This window comes from Haliaeetus leucocephalus, unplaced genomic scaffold, assembly GCF_000737465.1.
Source record: "Haliaeetus leucocephalus isolate CR32 unplaced genomic scaffold, Haliaeetus_leucocephalus-4.0 Scaffold1007, whole genome shotgun sequence".
Lineage (NCBI taxonomy): Eukaryota > Metazoa > Chordata > Aves > Accipitriformes > Accipitridae > Haliaeetus > Haliaeetus leucocephalus.
The window spans coordinates 94,736-109,136 of NW_010973443.1; the positions used below are offsets into that span (position 1 = coordinate 94,736).

General features: G+C 38.4%; 1 protein-coding gene across 1 annotated transcript in view; it reads left to right on the forward strand.

Annotated features, from left to right (window-relative positions):
* Window positions 1-14,401, forward strand: part of PIEZO2 (piezo-type mechanosensitive ion channel component 2) — a gene marked incomplete at its 5' end in the record, with an annotated part of 254,536 nt that overhangs the window by 45,747 nt on the left and 194,388 nt on the right. Inside the window, one exon of the mRNA XM_010584880.1 lies at window positions 10,738-10,863. Coding sequence (XP_010583182.1) covers window positions 10,738-10,863 — 126 coding nt within the window. The remainder of the gene's footprint in view (window positions 1-10,737; window positions 10,864-14,401) is intronic.

Consider the following 14,401-nt stretch of genomic DNA (forward strand, 5'->3'; position numbering starts at 1 on the left):
GAACTGTTTGCTTCTCTCTGCAGTTATTGTCCAAAAAATACAACAGGTATCTTCATATGGAAATGTGATAGCTCATTTATGGACTTGACCTGTAGGCTTATCAAGGAAACTTCATAGTAAACATTTTGGAGTTGAAAGTAATGGATTATTTGTGCAAAATTCCTTTGTCTGATCTACCTAGAACATGATAGACAATATGACAGCTGTGTTTTTACATACAGAGAGATTAAGAGGGGAGTACTTTGGTGTAGGCACACACGGAATTGATATAGTAGTGATAATACAGATCTAGTTGTTCTCTGCTTTGGTTTGCAGGATATTCCAACAAAAGGCTTTTGCATACCATTTGCAGGAAAACACAAGTGGTGTCATTAGGATCTCAGCATTTCACTGAGCTCCACTCTTTCTTAGGGTAAGCCTTTTCTGCAATATTGAGAAATGTTGTGATTTCTTCTCCTGAAGAAATCAAGTGTTTCTGCAAGCACAGATGGGTTCCTTGATGTCCAGATTTTATGTATATTTATAGTCTACTGTCGTGGTTTAACCCCAGTAGGCAGCTAAGCACCACACAGTTGCTCGCTCACTTCCCCGGTGGGATGAGGGAGAAAATCAGAAGGGTAAAAGTGAGAAAACTTGTGGGTTGAGATAAAGACAGTTTAATAGGTAAGCAAAAGCTGCATGTAAAAGCAAAGCAAAGCAAGGAATCCATTCCCCACTTCCCATCTGCAGGCAGGTGTTCCATCTCCAGGAAAGCAGGGCTCCATCACGCCTAATGGTGACTTGGGAAGACAAACACCATCATTCCCAATGTCCCCCCCTTTCTTCTTCTTTCCCCAGCTTTATACGCTGAGCATTACATCCTATGGTCTGGAATATCCCTTGGGTCAGTCGGGGTCGGCTGTCCCGGCTGTGTCCCCTCCCAACTTCTTGTGCCCCCCCCAGCCTCCTCACTGGTGGGGGGGGGTGAGAAGCAGAAAAGGCCTCGGCTCTGTGCAAGCACTGCTCAGCAGTAACAAAAACATCCCTGTGTTATCAACACTGTTTCCAGCACAAATCCAAAACATAGCCCCAGACAAGCTACTATGAAGAAAATCAGCTCTATCCCAGCCAAAAGTAGTACATCTACATCCATTTAATTCTACACGTGACTACTAGGCAGAAAGTAGCAAATAAGATGAATTCTGTTGTTAATATGGAAAAAACCTATTTTTGTTCTGAACCTGTTGCAACTGGACTGGGAGATAAATCAAAAGTAACCATCAGCCAGAGCTGATATGTCCCAAGATGATATTTCCTCCATTCCCATGACAGATCATTTCCTGTAAGAGCCTTTGACAGAAGTTTGTTCTTCTGAAACAGTCGCCAGAAGTTTATTGAAAACTAAGTTTGCTATGGTGTCATCTAAAATATCCTTATACACATATTCTGTGGTTTCCATGAAGATTTCTGAGGTCTGCTAGGCATGACCATCTTTGACAGTAACTACCTGAACGACTCCTCAGTGTATGGTCCTTACCTAACTGTCTAATTCTCAGCTGTGTTATAGTTTTCACAAATTTGCCAAGAATGTAAGTCAGATTTATTGGTCTGTGGTTCTCTGACTCCTGTAATCTGTTTCTCTACAGAATTTTACAGAAGATACAACATAGTTAGTCTCTTGGGAAGTTTGTATTTTAATTTCTTTAGAAAACAACCTGATTTTGGTGAAAGGATACTACTAATGTTTATAGGAAGCTATCTGGTCCTCTTCCATTTGCTCATCGGAGTAGGTTTTTTGAAAGCAATAATATTTGTTTCAGAAAGAAGAAAGTTTTATGGCTGTGTGGCATACTAGCATCATAGTATGTTCTTCAAACGCCAGAAAACTTTTGGAACCACATTTCTTCCATAAATAATTTGCTTTTCCATCTTGTCTGTCTTCTTCCCTAAGCACCCCTGATAAAGAGGGAACGAAACTATGTCCTTGCATAGGTTACTTTAGCTCTTACATAGACAGTGGGGCTTAGCAGTTCAGATTGTTTGTGCTTTTGAAATGCAAATTTGAATTTGAAATGCCAGTGCATTTCAGGGGGCAGAGCAGGGGCTCTTCAGCTGGGTTATGAGCTGCATTATGTTGTGCTAGATATACTAATGCAAACTCTTTGGAAAGAAGTTAAACTCTGCAAGACTCCTGCCTGAGCTGAGGCAGCTTCTAGAGCTTCTTGGGAAAGTTTTGCCAACAGTAGAAATTCATAACCCAGCTTCCACTGTGAGTTCAGTATGCAGACTTATGCATGATTACTCCCGTGTGAAAACATCATGGTGTAGGGTTTGGTTTGCCATGGCTGTGTTCGTCTTATTTACATAGCCTTCTAGCCTTCCCGTCTCACTCTGCCTTGCATCATGTTTGTTTGCTGCTTACGAACATATGTGGGTAGGTATTCAAAGGAGAAAGTTTCTTACTTCCTAGTAAGTACAGGTTTTTTTTAAAAATGTGTTTCAGCTCTGTAGCACATGACCTGTTGTCACCTCCCATAACTTGGGAGTTGCTTGGACTCGCTGTTGTTGAAGGAGCTTAGTACTGGATAGAGTTACCTGCTCTTTATGACTATGACAGAGGAGTGAGGAAAGTAAGTTGCAAGCACTGCTTCTAACAGATAATAATGGCTGAATGAATTTGAATTCAAAATAACTATTATCTCTTAGTAGCAAACATGGAGAGTCTGGTTCCTTGAGGGAAGTAACTGGAACTCTGTATTAAAAGCCTCAATTCCTCTTGTGAAAGAACAGCTCTGGCTTAAAATTGCTCAGTGTTGGTATGCACTAATATCTGAGATGATATTTATTTCCTGTGTTTAGCTTGGTACAGTCACCTGTCAAATAAAGAAGCAGACATCAAGTAGCTGTTGTTTGCTGTGGAAGCTTATGAGTGTCATCTGGAAAAAAAAATGAATGGTCAAGTTCTGAGTCTTGTCTGACAAAATATTTTGGTAACAAAATGGGTAAATTGCCTGTGTAAACTTGCAATTCAGAGATTATGACTAGCTTGAACGATGGTATTGTCTATTGATGCAGAGGATACAGCTCAGTTCTAGTAGTATTCTGGGCACGAAAACTTCTAGGAAAAACAGGAAATCCTGCTAGAAGCTAGAGTAAGTAGGCATTTATTATCCCATGCAGCACTTTTTATGTCTTTTTATGTTTTCATTTCTAAATCAGTTGTTTGTTTTTTTTTTTAATTACACATAACATTTTTGACTGTGTTTACCCAAGTCTGGTTTGCATTCCTGCAATGTGTCTATCTCTAAATTGACTTTTTTCCCTTCTTAGAGCTCTGTAGTATTTTAAAAAGAAAGAGAAACAGAAAAAGAAATGTAATTAAATACATTATATGGAAGAATATAAAGGAACCTGCATTTTACATGCAGACACACGGCCTGGAACAATATGTCTTATTTTGCTTTAAAAAGTAATGTAAAATTTTTAGGTAATTATGTATTTTGTGATAAACTGTTACAAATTCTTGTGTTCTTATGATCTAAGAAATAATATAATTTGAAATGCAAAGGAATACATTATAGTACAAAAAGTTGCTTGAAATTAAGGAATCATGCCTTTTTGGTAAATTTATTAGAACATTTTTCTATTGGGCACTGTTGTAGATTGTGACATTTGGCTACGTATGGGAATAATCAGCATGTTCCAGAAAGCATGGACAAAACATTGGGAAACTTTTGCTGGAAATTCTGAATCTGAAATCTTGTACTTCTCTGCTCTGGATTTCACTGTGGCTGCTTGAGCACATAGCTTTAAACATATAAAAATAATAGCATGAAATCTTGAGCTGTTGTCTGTGGATAAGCATTTTAAGGCTTGGGCCTAGGCAGGCACAGAATAGACCATGGCATTAATTAATTGTTCTCTATTTTTGTCTTGCTGCTGGAAATCCAGCGAGTGAACCAGGTGGGTTTGTACTTTTGCAGTGGTAATGCCTGCACACTCTTTAAGGCTCTAGTAAGCTCAAATCCTCTGGGTAGAAGATGATGTTGAAATGTAAGATACGCTTTGGGAGAAAAAAAAAATTAATGCATTTTCTATTAAGCTAAATATGGATGTACTGATAACTGTGCTTATTGTGCAGTGGAAGGACGGCAGCACTTTCAGGAACGGAGGAAGTAAGTTTTGTTTTTATTTTGGGTAGTAAATAATAGCACTTTTTTAACCATTAAAATAATTCCGGGCAGCTTCGGGACAATTTTTGATCTTTTTTGAGTCTACTTAAGAGTTACATGGAAGACTTAGTGAATAGGAGCCGCTATGCAGTTACCTTACTTGGCGGATCAATGGCTTGCCATTGCACAATATACAGTGTACAAGGCACAAATTTTATTCTTAGTATAGTCCTTCCAAATGATTGCCTTCCTCTGTCCTTTGTTCATAGCTTTGTCCCATTGCGTTTCAGCACTCAAGAGGTCAAACCTCTAAGCATAGCTGTACTCTGTGTGTAGAAATACTACGGATATTTTACAACTGGGAGAGATTGTTTAATAATAGATGTAACTGGCACTAGCAAAAATGTAGCATCATTCTTACAGAACCTGAAACTGGAGGGTACTGTCTCTCTGCACCTCCAAAAGTGCACAAGGAAGAGTTGAAAACGCTGAGGTTATGCCTACTCTGCACACTTGGACATAAGTGCACATTGTAACTGTAAGGAGAAATAGAGAAAATTAGCCTTTGCAGAGCACCCATTTGAACAGTGGATAGTGGAGAGGTATCTAAAAGGGTTTGACTTCCACTGACTTGCAAGCTGTGTGCTTTATGGCTGGGTCATGTCAAGTATCAATACCCTAGCAGTGAAGCAGTCAGTCTTATTTTATGAACCTTTTATGCAACATTGACAGCCCTTCAGTCCCTGTTCATGTGCTCAAAGATATGCATGTGCTTAAGTGCTTTCTTGGACAGGGCTAAATTGCTCTGTGCCTTGCAAGTTTAACCCTGTAGTCACCACTGAAAATCTCAGCTGAGTTTAGTACTCATATTTTAACCCCTTCTTCATCTTCCATGATCATCGGGAGGTGTCCTGCTGTGTTAAGCATCAATTAGTGTACAGTAGTACTGATGAATTTAGGAAAGGGGACTGGCCCATATTCTTCACTATTGCTGACTGGCCATACTGAAATACCAGGTTTTCCTGTCAAGTGGAAGATGGATATATCAGCACTTACTTCATGCTTATAAACTTTCATCTGTGTATGCATTTAAATATGTGAACCTATGTTTGACACTTGTGGCCAAAGTGGCAGATGTTTGTGCAGGTCTCAGTGATGACATTATTCTGTTGGTTAGCTGGAACCACCTCTTATTTTTTATCACATCTGAAACTTTGACAGAAGCCAACTTCAAATCAGAACTCTTTTCTTGCATTTATCTCAGTAAGTTAGTTGTGGTATCTTGAGCCACTTAAAGCAGAGCTGACCAAAGATGAGATTTCTTTTATTTGGGAAATTATGATGTTTTGATACTTTTTTTTTCTTGCAGATCATATGACCCCCAATCTTCCACATTTTTCCAAAGGACAGATGTTTTGAATTAAATGTTTTCTTAACTTCCTGCCCCCAGCTGCCCCGATCTACAGTATAGATGATGTTGACAGACTCCTATTTGGAACCACAGAGCAGGAGATGAAAGTCTTGGGACCCTGGTTCCAGCTAGGCTCTGAGGTGATGCTAGGTTTCCTGATGGAAAATCAAGAAGTTAAGATTTTAAGATTTCTAGTTGAAACAAATTCTGTGGGACTGACCCAGTCTGTGCTGCAGAAGTTTACTGCAACCACGCCTCATCCCCAGAGCTCTTTAGTTCTATGTTTGTCACTTACTGATGAAGAGGATTATTAAAAAATAAATCCTGAATGGCTGATATACAGTATGTTTATTAACTGAAGTGTCACTAGTTCAGGAGATAAATGCACATTAATGTTTATCACTCACTGTATGCTGTCAAAGATTATGTGAAAAATGAAATGTGCTTTGGTATTTCATCTGCTGTGATCTGAATAAAAAGTGTTGTGTAAAAAAAATTCCCAAGCAAAACTGTTGAAGTAGAATTGAAAGTGTTGCAGCAGTTTCGGGTACAATGTATGGCTAAAGAGGTGTTAGAATTATCCAAAACCCAACTGACTTCAGAAAATGCAACAATAAGGTAACATTTAACAAAAAAATCCCACTGCAAAGTAGTAAAAGCTTCAAATGAGGCACCCAAACACTCTTAAAGCTACTTTTTAGGTGAAACCATGCAGCATACATATGATTATGATGAAAGGATTACACTGTTGGAATAGTAAATGGTCTTTAATTTTTAGAATCCATTATTTTCATCCTCTGTTTTCCCTTTCCTGATACCATTATGGCATGCAGAATGGATACTGACCCTTTGAACTTATCACCTTCTGCATATAGATGCTTAGTACTTCTTATTAAAAAATCAGGATAAATTGTTAGCAGTATTATTAACTTTGGCAGAGACTCAACTGATTTTTTGTTGTGCCCCATACAATAGATCAGAAAGAGAAAAAAAATAGTGTGGAATGAAAATGCACCTTGCAAGGAACTGGAAATACAGTGTGATGTGATACCATATGATATGTTGAGACTCTTTGCAGTAGCCTAAGTCTCGTGGTCAGATTATATTTTAAAAGCTAATATATGTGATTTTTAAGCAGGTCTCAGTGACAATTGGTCATTCAGTTATCCGATGTCCTATTAGCACACCCTTTTGGAAGAAGCTCTTAGGAAGTTCCAGGCATACAAAAAATTTAAATTCTGTCATGCTCTGCTGTTTGGAGGGAAAAGGGTAGCAGAAAAGATCACAGGACTGCCTTTCTAAACACAAATGTACTGTTTTTCTGTGTTGGAAACGAAGTGGGCAGCAGGCTCCACCTTTGCGTACAATCTTGATGTAGGCAGTCAGGAGGTGCATGTGTTTGTTGAAAGCAGCAGTCCTAGTCAGACACGTTCAAATAGTTGTACTGAGGTTACATGCCTGTGGCTGGGGGGGACATGCCATCACTAATCCGGCTCTTGGCTGGATTACCTTTGAAAAATAAGAAATGGATTTCTCTGCCATGTGTGAAAAGCTTTTGGCCCTCTTGAGTCCAGTTTAGTGTTGCAGCTGGTCTGGAGAGAAAGAGGGTAATGAAGCCTTTGCATCCTGACCAGCTTCCTGTAGGCTTGATCGGAGGGGGGAAAGCCCTTTCCCAGGAGCCGTCTGGAGGGACAAGGAGTCTGGAGCAGCCTCCCTGTGTGTTTCTGGGACACACCGGGGTACGTTTCTAAAGCCATATGCCAGGTTTTGGTCCCACTGGGTGCCATTAGGAATGACACACTGCACCTGAAAGCAAACCCACTATTCTTCGTCTTTCAGGCCAGTTCTGAGGCAAATCTGCTCTCTCCTTTCCACCCCCCACAGTTTGCTGAAGCTGGTGGCACCACGCTGGTGTGAGTAAAATCAGAACCCAGCATACAAGCTACAAACCCAGGTGTTTTGCCAGAAGATTTTTCTTATTTTAGCCTTAATGGACATACACACGTCTGTACATCTAAGACAGAATTAAGGAATCGGTGTTGTGATTTTCAGTGTGTGCTGGGGCAATGTCCTCTTGTGTGTCTGTTCTGTCAGCACAGGTTGTAATTGTGAGTGAATTAGAATAAATGAAAATTAAAGAAGTATGACAAAAATCTTTCTTCCTCATCGTAAGAAGCTCTATTTTATTTCAGGAGTTTAATTTCAGCTGTCTCTATTCTCATCATCTCAGTTCTGTACACATACAGTTAATTTTTTCTTTGTGTAATTTAGAACTGTTTCCAGCAGAAAGAAAAAAAAGTAAGTAAAAATACCGTCAAATGGATTTATCCAAACCCCACTATAAATTGAAACTCATCACTTATCCAAATCTGTCACTTCTTTCTTGGCATAAATTATGTATCCAGTAATTCACTGATTTTTAGTACTCCCATTTCTCCCAAGTTGTTGATGTCTCTCCAAAACTTTTGAAATCAGGGGCATAGCATTTCTTACTTTTCTCCAAATACTTCTTGTGTCTAGTTTCTGCTGGCACAGCTGAATGTGGTGCAGGCAAAGGGCTCCTCAGTAGCATTGATGGTGGTCCTGTCCCACTGATGGCCATGAAGGGAACAGCCCTTGAGGAATGCTGTAACCTGCAATGCCCATGTCTAGCTGCCTTCCAGCTGTGTGTTTCCCCTGCCATATTTACCAGTACACTGAGAGACTATTTATTATCTTGGGTGTTAATAGTCCTTTAAAATTTTCCCTAGCTTTGTGCAGGAGGAGATCTTTTTTCAACATTTCAGCATTTTGAGAAATATATTTTCAACATTTTCTACAGTTCCTAAAAGGAAGACAATTGGAAAAGTTAAGGCTTTGTTAAAGAAATGTTTTGTTCAATCTACAATTTAAATATGTTTGTTTTCAAGATTTAAAAAATGAAGTCTAAAATTTAGATAAATTTTGGAGAGACATGGCCATTGAAATAGTGAAAGATGGACCCAAGATTTTTAATAGTTTTATTTCTTTATGTGGAAACAGTTTGGGAAATGAATGTGCGCTAATTGTATTGCTTTTTTTTTTTTCCTTTGGAGGCTGACTGAAACGATTCTATCAAAAAACTTCCAAATCCACTTCTATATGAAAAAATCAGTGATTGATATCTATTGAATTGTTAACTCTTGAGCATTGAGGAGAGTTTGTGACTCAGAACTTCAGAAATTACCAGGCTGTCTTTAAAATCTGTACATTTTAACAGAGCTGTTAAGTCCATGGAGTTTGTGTTGTTAAACTGTTTGTCTCCAGCTTTGAGATACGTAATTTTTTAGTATATTCTGAACATGCAGCTCACATAATACCATGAGCATGGGATCTGGTAATGCAGGAACAAACCACCAAATACTGAAACTTGCCAAAAAATTGTAAAAGCTAGCAGTCCTTGGATTGCATTTCATATGACATCACATTTAACAAATGATTTAATAACATGCAGCTTGTGATATATTAATGCTTTTAATGATTTTGAAAATATGAGGGGTTTTGTTACTTATGCTTTTATAGTGCTTAGAGGTGGTTGTCCTAAGCCAGGACATCAGGCCAGCCTCTGTAGAAGAGGAATGAAAAATGACCTCTGATCCAAAGAATTTAAAATCTATTCTTTGGTTTTTTAATGCTCTGGAGCCCAGGTTGTCTGCTTTCTGTGTAGACTCTGGTGTCTTACCAGTAAAGACTAGTGACTAGGTCATACAAAGCACATATCTAGTGAATGTATCTTTTCAGATCACAGAAATTCTTACATAGGCTCATTCTTGTCATTTTATATTTTGTTTGAATTGTCTAATTTCTTATTTAAAAAAAGGGGGGGGGGGAAGTTCATTATAGGCATTTGGTATTCAAAATTTACAGTCAAGATAGTGATCATATAACAAAAGTTTTGAGTCTAATGGAGTGAGATAGTCTATAACTTTTTCTAAAATTGTTGAATCATGTTTATCTGATTCTTTGCTTTATAAACTACCATTCGGGCCATGGGTCACAAGCTTGAACTATAACAAATATAAAGCAAAAAGCTGATTTACTGGCTAGATACAGAATATGAACCGTCGTCTTCTTTTTAGTAGTTGCTCATAACAGACACATGCAGAATTAAGTAAGAATGAAACAGGCTGCATGTAGAGTCAACATTTCCCAGGTATACTCTGCTAGTTCTGCTCTCCATAGCCTTGGCTTTATTTGTAGCCTTGGGTAAGAATTCCAGCAGTGCTGGTTTTTTTAATCTGTAAATACAAAAATTACTCTCAAATGCATGAAGCAGGTCATGTAAAATCTAGGTATAAAATACTTTGGAAATAGAACTTTTGCAGATAGGTAAGGTAGGGTGATATTTAATGTTGTCTTTTTTCAGCAATACAACTTACTCTTGAAGATGCATATTTTCTGAAGTACTAACGGTTTACTTTATTTATTCATACCTTGCAAGTTTGGCTGCCTGTGATTAAGCTGAGTGTTTCCTAGAGGATTTATAAGGCATTTTCTAAGTCCTCGTCAAACATTTTCTATTGGCTTTTGGCTATAGATATCCAGTAAATCATAGAGGAACTATGAGAAAGTATATCTGGCACAGGATTCTTTGGTGTGTACTGAAAATTATTTTCAAAAACTTCTAAAGGAGGAGAAAGAGGGCAGTCTGCACAAAGCAAAGCATTCATTTGAAAGTATGTATATACTCCCAAGCCAAATTGAGGCTTTTGTGGCATTATCCCCCCCTCCCAAGTAATTTGTTTTGGAAAGAGTAATTAGATTAACAAGTTTTTATTTTCTCCAGATTGGAAGTAGCATCCATATTTTGTCTTTGTACCAGGTAATGTGGTGATAAGCATTGTGATGTTATTATTGATGTAAAATTGCCATCTGGAGACTTGAGAAACTTTTTTTTTTTTTTTTAAATCCAAAAAGTAAAAGGAAATATTGGTAATGACAGTCATTGGGATTTGTGATTAAAGAGTACTCAAAGACACAACCAACTTAAATATGGTTTTTGCTATGATTTTGACCCTTAAGGGACAATCATGAGTAATCTGGAACTGACTTGTAGAAATATCCTTGGTCAGGATATTTTTACTGGTTTTATACTGAAAACTTTTAAGCAGTGTTTAGAAATTCACCAACTATATGTATGTATATTTTGTCTTTTAGGGCATACAGGACGATTATTAAAATCTCTGTGTTTCACCAGTCTATCATTTCTGCTGCTGCACATCATCTTTCAGATTACCATAAACAGTCTTGAAGCTGGAAAAACTATTGAACCTGGTTTTAACTGTGAGTAAAATCTTTAAGTTATTAGCATTTTAAGTGTCCAAATGCTTCAGTGGCTTGAAAGGTGAAGCATTGATGAGAAGGCATTTAGCATTGTGCTCCTGTGGGTTTGCAGCTTGCTTCTGTTTCCCAGCTTGTTGCTTTAAGAATTACTGTTAGTTGGGCAAGACGACAGGCAAGACGGATTTAAGAAATGAAAAGTCTATTACCTATTTTGTTCCTATTGTTTAGCAATGACTATTGTATGTCTTCATCTTTTAGGCTTCCTCAAAATTCCCTCAGAACCTGAGGTGGCTACATGTTTGTGTTCTTAGATCATAATTCAATGTATTAAGAATAAAATGAGATATAGTAACGAAAACCTCTCTACCCATGTGTTATGCCTCTATCTGATGGAACTCTCTTAATTTGTTTGCTTAACTTTAAATCCTGACCCCAAGATTTACGTTTCTAAACAGTACTTGTCTCTTTCTTGCCTGTGTTGTATGGGAAGAAGGATTTTCGATTTTTATTTTTATGTAAACACTACTTAAAAATATATTGCATGACATTTTGTATCTTCCTCTCTCAGGAAATGTTCTTCAACAATTCAGAAGCAAATGTTTTTTATTGTGCAGAAGTTAATTAAAATATCTATCCAGTGATTTGGATATGTAACCTTCAGGTAGACACTATTTGTACTTGTCTTGCAATGCTTACGTTTAACATTTAAACCTGTCAACTTACCTTTGATAAATGTCCATTTAATTTATCACAGAGTATGCTGCTGCCACTTGAGTAAACAGTTGTAGTACAATTCAACACAAGAAACCTTATGTGAATTAAAGCATTTGACGTAAAGTAACAAAATCCTAAGGAAACCTGGAGTAAGCATTACCATTTCACCTTTAACTCAAACCATTTCTTAAAGTAAAAGGCATAATTGTGTTAATGAAATATCAGTTTTAACTGGAATGTCTTGGGCTTTGTTGGTTCAAATCAGACCTTCAGAGTCTAAATTTTCTTTTTGTCAAAGATGTATATTACTGATTGAGTGAGCTAGATTAGTTGCTTTCCTGTATCTGTTTAACATTCTTATGGCTAAAAATACAAGATTTTTACTTAGATTAGAGTAATTGTATCAGCTAGACACTGTTTGTGTGAGTAGAGAGTTCCTAACTGTCCAAGACAGATGCAACCACTGGCTTTTTCTTCCTCCTTTGGTGGGAACCGGGGTCTGCAGTGGGAACTGATTAACAGAATTACTTCATCCTGAAGAGTCCCCTTCTGAAGAAACAGAGAGAACATACCTTTTCTGTCTGTTTATTGACAGTTGCTGAGTGCAACAGCTTCTATTCTAGCTGCCGTTAATAATGGTTTCCTTACTTGGGGCCTCACAGGACAATGGGTATGGCTGTAGTAGTACATCAAACGTGCCTCAGCTTGCTCTCTGACACCAAGGCCAGTTGATGTGAGATGACCCACGTCCTCACCCTTAAGCTGTCTTTGCCTTCTGGGCGCAGAGGGTGGGTTGAAGTTTCCTGTTGGAAATGGTATTCGTCCCACAGAAACTCCCAAACTGTGCCCGAGTTGTTTGGCAGAGAGGAAGTTGGCCAACCAAAGTTCCTCCAAGATTGTTTTAACTGTTTAGCAATATGAAGAATTCAGCTGTTGAATTTCAGTGCCTGAATATGTTTGCAGGGCTATAGTTCATGAGCTTCAGGTGAAGCTAACGAAGAGAGGAATGTGATACTGGCATAATGGATGCTGGACCCCCAGGGTGCTGAAGGAGAAGTAAAAGAAGGTATAAAGACCGTTGTGAATGAAGGGGACAGAAAAGGCCAAGGCCTTTGCTAGATCAGGCAGTAAGATCAATTATTGTCATTAAATGGCACCAGAGCATACATGGTACTGTGTAGGTGAGGAGGAGACAGAATTCCTGCTCCAGAAAGTAGGTTGGTAGTACTTCTGCTTGTAATTATTTGGTGACACACCCCCACTGTATTTCCTGTTCCCCAGCCATATGAATAATGCTTTGCAAAACTGACTACAGCAGTGTGCTAAGCCATAGCTGGAGAAATGACAGCACTGTGCCCGTAGTGTCTGCACAGTGTCATGATCTCTGCATTTTAGAGTTAGGTGTTAATGTTTATTCAACTCTTTTCACTCAATAAGAAGTACAGAAGTGTAGACTGGAAGACTGGAGTTTTCTGTTTCCCTATCCAGACCCGGATCAACTATTAATAAAGCATTTTCTTACAGCTGTTTGTCTTATTCTTAAGCCCTATGTGCCCCACTGGAAATATTCTACAGTCTTTTCTGATGCTTATCATTAGGAAGTTTTTCTCCCATTAGACAAAATAGCCTGTGTTCCTCCTTCAGCCTTATCCAGAAATGGAGAAAAACTTTCCATTAATCTTTATGGTTACCTATTATGTGTTTGAAAGTTGCAGCCATGTCTGTCATATGTACTCTTTCCTCTCTTTCTCTCCTCTTTAACTTCAGTCCCTCCATACTTTCTTCATGCATCATGTTTTCCAGAAAGGAGGTTAGTGTTACCGTTGTTAGTCTATTTCTGTTTTCTCCAAGTGCTCCAGATATTTCTTGAAGTTCAGTCCCCAAAGCTAGGCAGTATTTCAGCTGAGAATTTACTAGCACATACTGAAGTATAACCATTACCCAAGTGTCTGCAAGTGGCACTCCCTGTTCATGTATTACTATATGGTACTCTTTGCAACAGTAGCATTGTCTCACACTTTATTTATGATTCATTGTAACCCACAAATCCTTTTCTGCAGAATAGACCATTTTTTAAATCCCATATTTATGTAGGTGAGTATTCTTACGGTATATTGGAGATTTATGTTTGCCCTTTTTCTTCCAAAATGGTTTTATTTATCAAGACTGTTCTGAATTCTGCCTCCCAATTTGCTTGTGGCCCCTCTTACAGGGCCATCTGCAAATACGACCTTTAAGGGGTTTTGGATATACTAAAATGTTTGATTTTCCCTTTAAATTTAAACTTTGTTTTGATTTTGCTGGAATTGTAATATCTCCCTGAGTTTAAATAAATTAAACCATAGAGTTCTGAAGGAACTAGTGGATGTTATGGCAGGACCCCTCTTTATCATCTACTCTTGGGTCTTGGGAGTGTGGGGAGGTCCCTACTGACTGGAAGCTGGCCAGTGTTATTCCAATTTACAAGAAGGGTGTGAGGGAAGACCCAGGGAACTACAGACCTGTTAGTCTAACCTCAGTTCCTGTAAAAAATTGCGGGGAAGATTGTACTGGGTACTGTTGAAAGGCATTTATAGAATAATGTAATCATCAGGCACAGTCAACATGGGTTCACAAAGGGAAAGCCGTGTTTAACTAATTTGATATCCGTCTATGATAAGGTCGCCTGCCTAGTGGATGAAAGGGAGGAGGTGGATGTAGTTTTTCTGGATGTTAGTAAGGCTTTTGATAACTGTCCGTCACAGCATCCTTCTGGACAAGTTGTCCAACTGTGGGATGAGGTGGTTTACGGTGCGCTGGGTGAAGAACTGGCTGAAGGGCAGAG